This window comes from Urocampus carinirostris, chromosome 7, assembly GCF_059441175.1.
Source record: "Urocampus carinirostris isolate Australia breed hairy pipefish chromosome 7, RoL_Ucar_1.0, whole genome shotgun sequence".
In the NCBI taxonomy this organism is placed as follows: domain Eukaryota; kingdom Metazoa; phylum Chordata; class Actinopteri; order Syngnathiformes; family Syngnathidae; genus Urocampus; species Urocampus carinirostris.
The window spans coordinates 31,146,797-31,162,119 of NC_142355.1; the positions used below are offsets into that span (position 1 = coordinate 31,146,797).

Below are 15,323 nucleotides of genomic sequence, written 5' to 3' on the forward strand. Positions count from 1 at the left end.
TCTGTGTAATATAGTGTAATAATCTGTGAAGCCCATTGAGACTCTTCGTGATTTAGGGCTATACAAATAAAAATGACTTGACTTGACTCCCATCAGTCCCGTTTTTACACCCCTATCCCACTCGTGTGTTCCTGATTACCCGTTTGTCTCCGGTTACGACCAGTTTTTGACCACTGACTACGTTCTAAACTCCCGTCCCGGCTATCGACACGTTTTTCTCGTTTGACCACGCTACGATCTCCCGCTGCGGAAGATCCACTTCCACATTCCGAACACACTCCGATCCCGTGAGAGCCTTGCTTCCCTCGTCCAGCGAGCACAGGATCACTGGTGTTTCTTTTTCCTCTATATCTCAATAAACTTGTGAGTAAACATTACGCATCTGGGTCCTCCTCCTGTTCTAGTCTTGACATCCACCGATTAAATTATTACCCCGAAATATACTGTCAAACTATCAACAGATTAAACGGGAAACAAACGTTCAGAAGTTATAACATCATTTGGCCCACATAAATATTTTCAACATTCTCAATATAACATTCCCCCAAAATTTAGATATAAAGTCGTTTGTCACATTTGCGCGAGGGTTTTCATTTTTCGTAGCGTACCAGCTAGAAGAACAGGTAAACATCCGGACTTTTATAAGCTTTATGATCAGCACTGGTGTATGGGTATACTCCATTTACAATATAGTGGTACACATTGTGTGGACTGAAGTCAGGACAATTTGGTTAGATGTGTAAATATATCAGGGGGATAAGGTATAGGTTGGTCCTCAATTTATCTACATAGAGATTTTTGTGCTTTCCAACAAGTTGAATAGCATAGCTTTTTGTTGTCTTCTCCTGTTAACCGTCCTCACCCACCGTTTACAACGGTTTACCGCCGTCCGTCATGGTGTCGTCACAGGTTAGGTCGCACGTGTGTGCAAAGGGTCATGAGATACGTTAAAAATATGCTAAGTATTTTGAGAATGTGTACGTTAGATTCCATTTGGTCGCAGTTTACCTTGGTTTCTGTAAAAATACAAATAAAATCTGTAAATACATGAACACGGTTCCTCAAAATAGCTCACCAATAAGAGTCCTTGTGATTTTCTAGGAAATTTGATTTTAAACTGGCATGAGAAATCATTGACATAGAATCTTTAAAAGCATGAATGATTTTTTTCCAAAATAATTTCTAAAATTAGACTACAATGTGAATGTGTAAATTACTCAGTAGTTGACAGGGCCTATTTTAACGTGATTTCTTATTATTACATTATGGTAATAACATAGTAATAACTCAGTAATAACAAGTTGCCCTTTTATAACTACATAATCCATAACTTTTTTTTTATGGGAACAATAAATTCAGACTTCGACCTCCAAATTATATAAGCAAAAAAAGTGAAATTAGAACACAAATGATATACAGTATGACAAATAATTGCGATAAGAAAAGGGTTGTCAACTATAACCGATTCTACACACAGCCTGGCTTCCATTTGTTCATCCTGCTGCCCTCTGGTAGGCGCTAAAGAGCCATTACAGCCAAAGCCAAAAAACTGAGACAGCTTCTCCCAAGAGCTGTCACCATTCTCAGATCCAGTTTGCACTAAATAAACTAAACCGTAAATAATTATCTGAGTGCCATATGACAGCAAATCTACATTTTGTTCCACATCTATAGATATTCAATGTATTTGTGCCTCGTTGATGGGACATTGTTATTATTTAAGAAATTCTATTTCTAACAGGCATAAGAAATCCTTATCATTTAAAACATCATGTTTATATATGTACATAATTTAGTGCTCTTATAATAGTCGATGAATTAGTGGAAGAATGAGTCCATCGCTATTTCTAAGAATTACAACTCTCTCATAAGATAGTAAGCCTTTTGCGCTAATCGGCAATAAAAAGAGCTTTACAATGGTTGGTGGGCCCTTTTTATTTATATTTCCTTCCATCTTAACAGCACTTGATAGTCACTAAATCAATTATTCTTGAAATGATATAAAATTCCTAAAACTAAGGCCAATGAACAAAGTGGGTGAGTCAATTATCTGTCAGTTTAAGCAAAGTAATAGAACACACTTTCTAATCCATCCATCCATCCATCCATAATCTGCACCGCCTATCCTCAGTAGGGACGCGGGGGTGCTGGAGCCCATCCCAGCTACGACTTGACATCTCAACCGCTCATTCACACCCGGCCAGGAACCTGACATGCGTGTTTTTGGAACGTGGGAGGAAACCCATGAAACATGGGAGAACATGCAAACTCTGCAAAGGAAAGCAGGTAACTGGATTTAAATCCATGACCTCAGAACTGTGCCGCGAACGCGATAACAACTCATCTGCCCCGCTGCCCGCTTTCTAATCTTGTCTAACCATGTCTTTTGTGAGTATGCAAGAAGACTGTGCTCCAGGCCAGTATACGTATTTAAGGGTAACATCAAAAGAAAAAAATAGGCACCACGTCCAAATTTTAACATACACTGATGTGTTTAATCAAGTTGTGTGTTTTGACAACGAAAAAAAAAAAACATCTCAGCATCTGTCATGTTTTCTATTTATATTTATATACACGCATAAAGAGAAAAGATAGAACCTAAACGTCACATCAAAAGCCAATATTTGTACTTTTCTGAAAATACAAATTTTGTACAACAAATATTCAATAGCATCGTATTTAAATCGTTTGATAAAAACCTCACTTGGATATTTTTTCATTATAGGATGTTCATAAAATAAAACACAGTTTAACTTAATTTTTTTAAGGAAAAACAAAAACAAAAAAATAACTTCATTATTGGCAACAAAGTCCAGCTTGTGCCGCCAAAACGGTTTGAGCAGTCAAACCGAGAAAACAGCTTTTTTCATTTTCTTACCTCAACTAATTCGGACTACAAACACTGAGCAAACACACACGTTTGTGTTTTATTTTATTTTTTAAATATATATTTATAAAAAAGCCAGCAAGCGAAGCAAAGTGTGATTCCTTTCACAATCGTCATCCGCGGTGGAGGAAAGGTGCGGTTCTGGGTTGGCCGTGCGCTTTCTTCCGGAGAAAACAGAGTGGCGTTGTATTTCTTTGGGATAAGGCATTTTACTACATGTGCATACTACAAAATTCCCTGAAGGTAAGTAGCATCAAGAGCTATAAAAGGGGTGTGCTAGTATTTTGGGAGTTATTGCTAGTTCATCCTGCCATGAACTTGTTGAATGCTGCCGGAGGGAACCACGAACTAAAATGGATTCAATGGGAAAAATATAAAACACACTATATCAATTACATTAAGCTCGGTGTTGGGTGAGTCGCGATAACAACAATCATTAACAGTGCCGATACAGTCCGATTTGAAGGTACAGTAGACCCCGGGATATGGCGTCCCCGCTTTACAACATTGTCACTTCACTCTGTGGAATAATGTTTTTTGCCCCACTATACGGCATTTGCCCCACTATATAACATCAATATCAAACTATATTGCGTTTACAAGTCTTAAACTTGGCACAAATTTTTCCCATGTGAGGAGTTACATTTCCAAGCTGCCCGTCTGCTATTGGTCGGCGTCACATGAAATGCTGGTCTGCAATTGGTTAGTATCACGGAATCATAAAAATTCCATACGCTATTGTCAGAAGTCCTCCCACAATGCCTTTATCTTACTTCATTCAGTTCAGAATCTCGTGTACTTGGTAAAGATTTTGCGAGTCATGTTGTATTTTAGTACTGCATTTGTTTGCTATAGCGCCAAAGAAAGGATTGCTGTGATGCTAAAAGAAAAACCATGTCAAGTCATACCAAAGATAAATAAAATGTAATTTTTATCTTTACACGTATATTCAATGTTATCTAATCATATATATATATATATATATATATATATATATATATCATATATACGTACATCTTGGCTGCGGCTGCATCGGGTCAGATGCAATCGACATTTCGTTCTGTGTACATTGTTACACAGAATGACAATACAAGGAAATTATTATTATTATTATAACACATAACTAGTACTTACTGTACACATTTTTTTTTTTTTTTTAATGTTTTTATCTGGAGAACCAGGTGCACGTTACCATAGGCTGCTATGTTTCTATCCTAGCTTAAGATCCCTTGGATTAATATCATACCCCAGGGCTCTACTGTACATTAGAATTGCAAAAAATCAATTAGTGGAATCAAGTGACTAAATGTTATTGTAGGAGTGTATAAAAAGAGGTCATTTCATTGTCTTACTTCATATTTAGACGGTGTAATTGCAATTTATTCAGTGGTGGCACATCCTGGTCCCCTTTATGCTCTGACATCATCATATGCGGTTCCTCGGTTTGCTCAAAAACTGCATAGTTCACGGTAGGGCCGTTCCTCAAGCACGATTGGCTTAAAGTGTGAAGCGCACGGCCAATGCAGAGCGCCATCTCCTGGTGATGTTGACGCCGAGTCATGTGTGCATTGAGGGGGGATTTGAAAAAAAAGCTTTGACTTGCGTTTCTGACTGTTTCTTTTCCTACATAACTTTTCATTTTCCAGCTATTCTTTTTAAAGGGGACATAGTATTCCTTTCAAACCCCCGTCCATGAATAACAGCAATTATTTTCACATTCTCTTTTTCAACTTCATTTTGGTTGTGCAAATGTACGTCTTTTCTAAGTTTAATTATTTCCAGTCCTTATTTAAGTTATTGTTAATCCGCAGCCAAGTATCATTATTGAAAATGAGAAATGACAATTAAAAATCAGAGGGATACAGAATTGCCGATAAAGGGCTTTAAAGGGAAGTTCTCTATTGTTAAAAATCGAAGGTTTTTTTATTAATATTTTTCCTCAAAAACCTAGGAGTCCTTCGGGCTCCTGCCCTCTAGTCAAATTTATAAAAAGTGCCATTTGGGATTTTTTTTTATTTTTTTTTTTTAGATATGAGTTTACTGAGGACCATACACCAATTTCATGAGGAAGGTGGAAGTTTCTTCTTCTGATAGCCAACAGAAAAATGCCATCCTCCCGCAATGCTGTGCATGAGCAGAAGACTCATGACGCTTTAGAATCTATCTTTTTACATTTGAATCTTAGTCTGAAGCGGTACTCGGAAGCCATTTCGACCGGGCTTTAACACTGGATGTGTTTTTATGCAGGCAATATTTGGAGCTGAGCCTTGCCAGTATTCCATTTATGCAAACATGCAGAGTAATCTGGTAAAGGTCTTAGTCCAAATAGGAGTACTGTATTCCAATTGCAATGGTTGGATTAGTCCTTTCCCGTTTACTTGTGTGTGTGGGCACATTTGAGTAATCCGATTACTTGTGTGCACACGAATATTCCATTATCCTGGATATTTTTTATGCATGTGGGACATGTAGTACAGAGACAATTGATAAAGGCAAACTTCAGCTTACTCGAGAAAAAAAGCCTCATTTGTATTGGTTGATTTCTCAGTAACATTTCAGTTTTATTTTCTGCCCTCACAGCTAAAAAGATTCAGTCCATATAAATTGGGTGTAATGATTTTATCCATTCAAATATAGTTTAAAGGTTTTTTGTTTCGGGAAAGCCACGTACAAGCACAGCTTGTATACACATGGCACGCAGCAATGGAACTCGCTTTGGTGACTGACATGACGTCACTCTCGGTTCTGCTTTTTAATCGGAATACTTTCAATCGTCATATTTATTCGCTTGAATCTAGGCTTGTAAGAGATTGATTCCAGATTGTTTCCAATAAGACTATTGCCTGCATGTAAACGTACCAATGGTGGACAGGTACTTTAACTGACTCATGCCGGTTTATAAATACCAAGTATTTTTGAAAAGTTGCATGATTAACTCTTAATAATTAGGATTCTGGACCACAGTTTGGGTTACTTTTGAACTAACAATATAATCAGTTATTCTTGTGGGATTGGTCTTGCACAAGCCAGTTCTCATATTATGTCCCCTTTATCATTTCCCTGTTTTGGTAACAGATTCCTTCATTTGATGATCTTTTTCCTCTACATTCCAGGCATCAATAAATTAGAGGCCACTTGACATATGCAAATATACAAGTGTGTTTTACAGCATAACTCGAAAAAATGCAGCCCTCAGCCTGCCCTTGAATTGTTTGCGAGCACAACAGCGAAACAGCAACGACGAAATATAGCTGTCAGGTGACTACAAACGATCTATTGTAACATGTTGTCTCCGACCTTCTCTCGTCAGTACCTGCTCCATTTACAAACCGGTTGTCGTGTAATGGATATTTTGAAGGACCGTTTGCTCTTGCCGCCAGCCGTTCAGCCGCTTTATGTGACCCACGCGTCCATGCGGAGGCGTTTAACCGAGGGGCTCTCTCTATCGCTGGGCGCCGGCGCTCGGCCCATGCCGAGGGGCGAATGGAAGTCCACCCGGTGGTCCTCACGGTCGCTGCCGTCATAGGAGCTGCAGGAGGAGCTGAGGCTGTTGGCTGGGGAGCGTCCCAGGCCTTCTTGTTGGCGGCCAGGGCCCGGCTGCTGCTGTTGCTGAGGATGAGGTGGCAGTGGCGGCGGTGGCGGCTGCTGATGCGGCAGGAAGCCGGACGGGGTGACGCGCTCTCTTGGCGGCGAGATGGGCTCCGACTTAATGTTGATGCTCTGGCTTGTGTTGATAGAAAGGTTGGAACCTTGAGGTAGGTGCCCCCCGCCGCTTCTGTGGGGATAAATTCAACTAGTCAACTACACAGACCCAAGAAGAAATCTGCAGATTCGGGAACTTTTTCACATTGGGCCCCTTTACTGTGGAATGCTCTGCCCTCTGAGATAAGATCTGCAACCTCAGTGAAAGTGGTTTTATCTATTCTCAGGGATCAGAATGGAGATTTTCATTTTCAGCTGAAATAGCCAGGGTCCAGGAATAAAACAGGGCGGAGTCCCCCCCCCCCACACCCCCACAATTTTTCTAACGGCCGCCAGGGTGCGCCAGAGCAATAAAGGAAAGAGTGAGACAGTCGGATTTTGAATTTGTTTGCTACGCAAGAGAAAAAGTGAAAAAGTCAGAATGCCTTTGGGGTTCAAAAACAGTGGAAATCCGCGGATCCGCGGAAAATTCTGATCCCTGTATTCTAAAGAGTGATTTTGACTTCATACTCTCTTTTCCTTGAACTTGAAAAAGAAAAGCCTGGATGCTGCACAGCGCATGCAATTTTAAATTACATTTTTGGGACCTCAATTGACCATAAACATTGCAATAGTCTCTTGGCTGACTGGTTTACTACTCACACCAAAGAATTTAGTGCAGCTTGGCCCAACTGATGCTGTTGCCATGCTGACATGGAGCCCAGCGAGAGCCCGGGAGAGCTGAAACCCTGCAGGGAGGAGAGCTCCGCGCTGCTCAGGGAATACTCTGCAAAAACAACAAAAACAAGTAGAACTCCCTCAAATGAAAAGTAGCAAAAATCATGGTTATCAGTTTTGCGGGACTTACCAGCAGGATTGTAGGAGGTGGGCATCCCAGAGTAGACCAGGCTTTGTGGAGGCAAGCTGGGTGTGGTGACGGAGACCACCGGAGTGGCCAGTGGCTGCGTCAATTGGGAGCTGCTTATCCTTTGGGTGTTCTGCAAGAAGAAAAACATCACAAAAACACATAAGAGGATTGTAGTACTATTGAATGTGCATGGCTGTCATATGGTTTGATTACTGATTATGACATTGGGTCATGAAAATGATTAAAGTTGGAGGTGAACCACTTAAAATCACTCTTATTTGCATTTCAATGGAAAAAAATCTATATGATATGATCTCAACCAGGGCTCACTAACCTACGTAATTGATCCTAAGAGCTAGTTATTTTATTACAGTGTAATGTGTAAGCCTAACAATTTTCTAAAATTATTATGATTATTAGTATTACATTGTTATTATATTATTGTGTTATTACCAGGTATAAATTAAATAAGCAAGGTTTCAAAAGGGCTCAATAAACCGCTAAAACATTTGTTTTTTTTATTAACTCAGGAAAGAAAACATCTAACTTTAATTACATTATATTGTTTATTAAAGTACAAATAAATACATTGGACTGATCTACTTTATTACTCATTTTTAATATTTTAAGTCTTATTAACATGTCTTTCCTAGAATGCCACGTATACTGGTAATCTTGTTGTAAAAAATGTACAGTATACATTGTACACTAACGTTGTAATCAATGACTATAAAGACAACTCAAGTTTCTATTTATGTATTGTTTTCATCTTATGACCAGTTTGGTTATTTTACAATTAGGAATTAAAGAGAAGAAATAGGCCAATTATTAATTTTTATACGCATGTCTTTTTCGTCCCTTAAAACCTCTGAAATTTTGGGGATGAATCGCATGCATCAAAAATCTTTTATAAAAGCTGCATATACGAAATGAAGGTTGTGTGAATACTGTCACATTAGTCAAATTTCCACACAGTGGCGCTGTAGAACTTGACTTTGCTTTGGTAGAGCTCTCATGTAATCCAATATAAACATACAGCTCTTTCAACTTTTCAACTTTTTAGTGAAATGCTCTGCATTGTTGTGTATTCCCAGACGGATTGATTAATTCAGTGGCTCGGATTAAGCAACGTTATCTATATTTGAATAGGGTAATCCACACCCAAAAATGCAGCAAAAATCAATAACAGACATGTAATGTAAAAAAGGTGTGCAGCTGCCACAGAATGGTTTCAACATCATGCTGACAGCTTCCACCCATTGTTCCAGAATTCTACAACGAGATGACTTCAACTAGAATCTGACACAATGACCTCATTCTAGATTACGTCACTCAATCTTCCTGATGGGAGAAAGGAAAAAAAACAATCGTGTTGTCCTGAAAATACTTCACGCAAAAATAAATGAACAGCACGCAACGGTCTTTGCAGAGGAGCCAACTGAACAGGCGGAGGCGATTTTCGCAAGCCAAAACATGCAATGGCGAAAAGGCAATGTACTAACCGATGCAGGCGCTTCTTAACTCATTCAGTGCTGTTGACGGCTATAGACGCCAATTTTGTAATTGCTGTAGACATACCGATTTCTTCCCTTTTATACAATATGGCAGAAGTTACCAACCTATTGGAAGCTGAGAGCTACTTTTTGTTACTGATTAACACGAAAGGCTACCATTTGTAAAGAAGACGCTATCATGTTATTACTGTATTATTGTTATTAGTATTAGATTACCAGGTCGTAATAATAATAAGAAGTTGGATAAAATAGGTTCAACCACTCAAACATCATGCCAGCTAGAAATAAAACTTCCTACAAAATCCCAATGACTCGTGCGTTTTTTTTAAGAGCCATTCCATGGACCGCTTAGGGAGCTTTTTATCCACTGCAAAAATACATAACATTAACATAAAAATGAGCGTATTTCAAGTATTACTTTTTAATTTTAATTCATTTTTACCTGTCGCTATATTCTTCTTCAAATGATAAATTCGTCTTATTATATTTTACTTGTTTGAAATGTATATGTATTTATACTATCTATCTATCTACCTTGGTCATATCCCTCGAGAGGGGTGACCGACAGCAAGACAAACACATACAAAATAGATAAAATAAAAAAGGGGAAAAGTAGCATTAAACACACACAAAAATATTTGGACCATGGCCAACCCAAATGCCTAAACACCCAAACAAGTTAAGCACCTCGGCACCCAAGTTGGTCATGCTTTTGTCCCTCCAGATGAAACGGGACACAAGAAAAGCGTCACTCAGGTCAGGGTGACACAACACACTCTTTTGTTCAACAGCAGGGCCCGACAGCTTTCACTGGTTTACCCCTGCCGCATCATACGGGTGCCCTGCCCATCCCTTAGAACACATCTAAACATCTCACTATCCTTTTTCTCCACACATTCCTATCACCAACAAGAGCTCTCGCTTCCACTATATTTAGACCTCTTTCCTGCAGAGCACTCATAACACCATCCATCCATGTGAATCGCGGCCTTCCTCTTTGTCTCCTTCCATTTACTTCTACTCTGTAGATCCTCTTTAACATTCGCTCCTCATCCATCCTCTCCATGTGTCCAAACCACCAGAGTACGCTCTTATTCACACGCTTGCTCAGTTCCACGACTACTCCAGTTCTGTCTCTCCCAATTTCATTTCTCAATCCATCCAATTTTGTCGATTTAATTTCCTTCTCAAATATGCGTTCAGGCTCCACGTCTCTGCACCATACAACACAGTCTGCACAATCACACTTTCATGCAGTCCCCTCTTAACATCCATACTCATACTCTTGTTGCTCATCACTATACTCAGAGCACCCAAAACCTTCCTTCCTTGATTCACTATGTGCAATACCTCGCAATCCATTCCACCAACTGCAGCCACATCACAACCCAAGTACCTAAAGCTTTCAACTTCTTCCAGCATCTGTCCATGCAACCTTATTTCTATACACCGGCGCCATATTCCCCTAGTGGGAGGTGGCTAGAGTCAAGAACACCTTGACATTTTCGACTCTTTCTGGGAGATTGATACAGAGGGAGGGATTCCCAGTCACCTCGCTCAACCCAACTGATGTGTTACAACATCTCGTTGGGAGTCATTGGGTGAAGAAACACGCCAATTCCGACCCCTAATGCCGAGCGCCAAGCAGGGAGGCAGTGGATACCAATGTTGTCTTGGGTATTGACCAAGGCTCGAACCAGCAACTTCCCAGTCTCAGAGCAAGCGCCCTATCCCCAAGTCTACTGAGCCTAAACATAAATTCAGCAATTTGGAAGTCATTATTCATATATTAATCTTTTTTTTTCAAGATGTTTGCCATCTATGGCAGTAAATATACAGGGTTCCTACAGCTGAAAGTTAAATTCAGGGCTTTTAAAGACTTCTTTCTTTCTTTCTGCCTTTTGATATCAAGTTTAAGACTAAGTCGACAGAAAAATAACACAATTGAAACATACAAAAAAAACAAAATTCACCACATGAATTGGAGGCAATTTTTAACATATTTTTATTTCCCCCCAGAGTGTAATCATATTTTGGTCCATTTGAAAAGGTCCCCTCTGAAAAACATAGCTCTCTCTCTCACCAAAGTTTTCAGACACAGAAAACAGTAAATTAAAAGGATGTGTCATGATTACCGATGTGATACACCTGTGCCCGCTCCTTTGGCGCCAACTGCCTCGGAATCTGATTGGCTCCCTGTCCCTATTTAAACCCACTCCTTTCTGTCACCTGTTGTCAGTCCGTCTGCGAACCTCAGTTTACACTAGGCAAGCTTTTTTCGACCCGGACTCCCACCTGTTTTTTGCTCCCGTCTGTTGCGCGGCTTCAACCCGTTTTTGATCTTGACCACGTCTACTCTCCTCTCCTGGCTTACGACTCGTTTCCGACCCCGACCACGTTTTTGCTCTCCTGTCCCAGCTACTGACCCGTTTTTCCGTTCCTGACACTGCCATCGCTCGCCACGGAAGTCCCACTTCCGCGTTTAGAGCGACCTGCTTCCCGTGCCCAGCGATCACCAGATCGTGGGTGCAACCCTTTCCTTAACTTTCAATTAAACTGAGAGAAACATAACGCAAGTGGGTCCCGTCTCCGTTCTGGTCCTGACAGGATGTTTCAGTAAATCATGGATCATCTACAAATTCCATTGATTGGCATTCTTATAACGAATAATGAAAAAAATGCCTTTTTTACCAAATCTTTTTTGTTCAAACACATATGAATCTTGTGTTCGCATTTTTAAGACTTTTGAAAATTGGGTTTATGACATTTTGATGCCAATTAAGGCCTTATTTTTAGAATAATGAATTAAATTCTTTTAAGACTTTCAAGGATCCACTGGAACCTTGATATATTTTTAACAGAATAGATGCCTCAAATTCAACCAATCTACCGCGGCAAGACTCACGAAAGGCCTTCCCTACTCCTCTGACTGGCCTTCACAGAGCAAAAGATCGGAAAACAATTACAACGCGTGCAGAAAACAACACACCGAGTTGATCAAAGTGCTACGGCAGGCGTTTCATCTGTTGTCGCGCTGCTGAAGCAAAAGTGTATTGTGTGAAAAACTTGCGGGGGTGTGAGTCGCAAACTCGTTCGAGCTCCAAGGAGACAAACAACAGCGCAGATTGCAAAAACACGGCAGCGAGTTTTTCTCCGACTGCGCGGCTGCTCCCTTTCTTTCTTTGGGGTTGCCTTAATACAAGCACTCAATCAATAGCATGAGTAAGACGTGACAAGGGCGACGAGATATTATCTGACTCGCACTCTGGGCCCCCTGATTAAGTCTTCATCTACACTTTGTCATGCCGAGACGTGATTAATTTAATACCATTACGGTATAATGACAGGCTGTCTGCCGACCTGCCACAGCCACCCACCTCTGAAAAGCCTGTGAGAGGCCCGATGAGCCGGGCTTCCTTCCTCAAACGCAACCTGACTCAATTTGATATGTAACACAGAAGCTCTGTGTTAATTTGCACAGTATTAAAAAGTATTAATGGAGATTTGTAACATTTGTTTCTTTTCAACCCTGATTTGCTTAGAAGGACAGTAAACCAGCAGGTTACGGTGTACCTACCCTTCATTGTTTTCACGTTACTGTGAGAACAGGCCTCTCAGATATTAAATAGAAGACTTGAGCTGACCCGCAAGGTTGCCAGGTCTTGTCTTGCGAGAAGTGTTACAATATAAAAGCACTTTTGCACATAATATCCAGTTTGAACCACATTGGCACAATCATGAGGCTGAATAAAGCTTGAGTACAGTAGACCCTAGCTTACGACATACGTACCATACAATGTTTTCACTGTACTGATAGATTACGCCTTGTAAATTTTTGATCGAAGACTTGAGCTAACCAGCTAGGTTGTTGTTGCTTGTTCATGCTTGATGTGTTACTATCCAAAATCGCTCTTGCACATATAGTCCAGATAGAACTAGTTAAGACCAATAAGTCTCACATTGGCATAATGGTGAGGCTGAGTTGCCCCAGTCCCTGTGTGGGTGACTAAGACAGTATAGTATAGTATTAGATAAGACAGACTTATTTTGCATCATGCAGAACAAGGCTCCAAAGCGGTGTGTTCAATCTTTCCGGCATCCAGCAAATAGATAAATGAGATTATGCAGGCTCCTTATTTTTATTTTTAGTATAGCGACCATTTGAGTTTTAAAAAAAACCTGGCTGAGGTTCAGGCCAAACCTTACATTACAATGTGGCATAAGAATTTTTTCCAGCTCCTTGATTCGATATTTTCCCACTGTCTAGCATCAAAAACCCTTCATTTTGCATGCCCAAAAACATACATGATTAAACTTTGCTGTGTCAGTGCGTATGACTGTACAAGTTGCGTCTCTTAGATGCCTGTTTGCTATGGGTCGACATCATAAGACGCTATTCAGCTATTGGTTTAAGTCACCGCTTATGAAAATGACAATATACAATTGTCTAGATTCCTTCCCATAATGCCTCTCTCTCTCTTTTTAGTTAGTTATTTTTTTTAAAAACATGTCAAACTAAGAAAAGTTATAATTAAAATACAGTAAGAACCTAGCAGTTGGCATATAATTTTGTTTGTTTTTCTCATTATGGTCAAAAATATGTCTTAAAATTAGCAATTTAGATAATTTGATGATTTGAAAAAGAAAAATCGGGACAATTTTTTTTCAAAAGATAAAAATTTTAAAATATTTAATATCTTAAAACTAGAAAATACATTACTAAAAAAAAGATCACAATGTCACCAAGGCACGTTAGGGAATACCTTTTTATTGTAGTAGGAGAACAGGGGAGTTGATTGATGTCTCTTGTTTGACAGTCTTAAATTTTTGAATGCCAATAAGTATTTTGTTAGTAAAATCTACTGACGCTCCCATACTTACGACTAGTCGACTTACGCAAAAGGGTAGATACGAAAAAAAATTTCGGGATGTCGAAAAATATCCAGACATTGCTGTAATTTAGATTTTGTATCGTGTGCACCTTTTCTGAGTATACGATAGTACTGTAGTGCTTCTTTCTGCCGCTAACGGCTTGTGGTGGCGCTGTGAGAGGTCACCTAGCATTCATCCTGAAGAAGAAATCCGGCTTCTACTTCCTGGTTCGTGTGTAATCATGACAACATGTACTGTATTGCTAGTGCGCAAAAAACTTAGACGTTTTTATTGTTTTATTGTTTAATATCTCGTGCATCCATTCTATATAATAAGTGTAAAGTAAAGTGTAGAGAAGAAGCGAGCCCTTTCTTTTGGAACAAAAGTGGAATAAGAAAGCTTGATGCGGTTGAGAAAATGGTCAGAACGCTTTTTACCACGAAGGAGGACCTCTTGAAGGGCATATCCCAAGAGTAAGTTAAACCTCATTTTAATTATCATTATAGAGCATATTATTTGATGAAAGATTTTTTTTTGCCCAAAACAATACAGGTTACCTATACAAGCCTTAAACATACTTATACTTATATAAACATTAAACATACAAAATATAGCACTGAAGCAACTTACGAACAAATTCAATTTACGAACAATCGTTCGTAAGTAGGGCAATGTCTGTACAGTTTTGTTTAAACAAGTTGTTATTTTAACGGGATTCCATATACAAAGAGAAATTAAATGCTATGGGGCACTTGGAAGTGAAGTGCCATTGAGGAAAATAAAAAAAAAATCTTGTGTAGCCTCAGGTGTTCCATGTAGTCAGAGAGCTCTCCATCTTAATTATTGTGATTAGACAAAGCCTAGTGTTTAAATGTGAATAATCGAGTGAGTGGTGCAGTGCTCGCACAGTACGCTGTCTCGGTGAGGGACAAAAACAGCTTAGCTAAAATACCATAGAGCTCTGAAGATGTTATACAAAACGAACAAAAGTGTCTGTTGTTTTTAATATATTGATAAATTTGATTTATAAATTAATAAGCTGACTGACTAAGTCTTTTCTTGAAGATCGCTGGGGTTTTCATGATATTCATGTACTTTTTCATCCATCACCGTAATATATTTTTATTGCATACACTACTTTTATTGTTGCTTTTTTATTGTTATCTTGTTTAATAATGGTCATTTCATGACTTTATTGTGGCTTGCATTTCTTCTGATTTAGACTTCTGCATACGTAATAAAGATCTAGTGATCCATGTATCTAACAATCTTTAAAACAATGTTAACGATCTATCTATTCAACAATTGATCTAACTATGCATCGAATAATCTGTCTAACCATGTAGCAAACTATCATTCTGAATGATGTATCTAACGATCTAACAATCTTACAACTTACCTACCCAATTAACAATCTATGTACCTCAATCCCTACCCAACAATCAACCAACCTGACTAACTACCCAACAATCCATTTCACTAATAATCTATCTACCCATCT

General features: G+C 39.2%; 1 protein-coding gene across 4 annotated transcripts in view; it reads right to left on the bottom strand.

Moving 5' to 3' along the window:
- Positions 1-2,473: 2,473 nt before the first annotated feature.
- mef2aa (myocyte enhancer factor 2aa) overlaps positions 2,474-15,323 on the bottom strand; it is a 92,703-nt gene continuing 79,853 nt past the window's right edge. For all 4 annotated transcript variants that reach the window (XM_088340558.1, XM_088340559.1, XM_088340556.1 and 1 more), the window contains 3 exons: positions 7,437-7,566; positions 7,232-7,355; positions 2,474-6,662 (listed from right to left, as the gene is read on the bottom strand). In XM_088340558.1, coding sequence (XP_088196684.1) covers positions 6,281-6,662; positions 7,232-7,355; positions 7,437-7,566 — 636 coding nt within the window. In that variant the 3' untranslated portion in view covers positions 2,474-6,280. The remainder of the gene's footprint in view (positions 6,663-7,231; positions 7,356-7,436; positions 7,567-15,323) is intronic.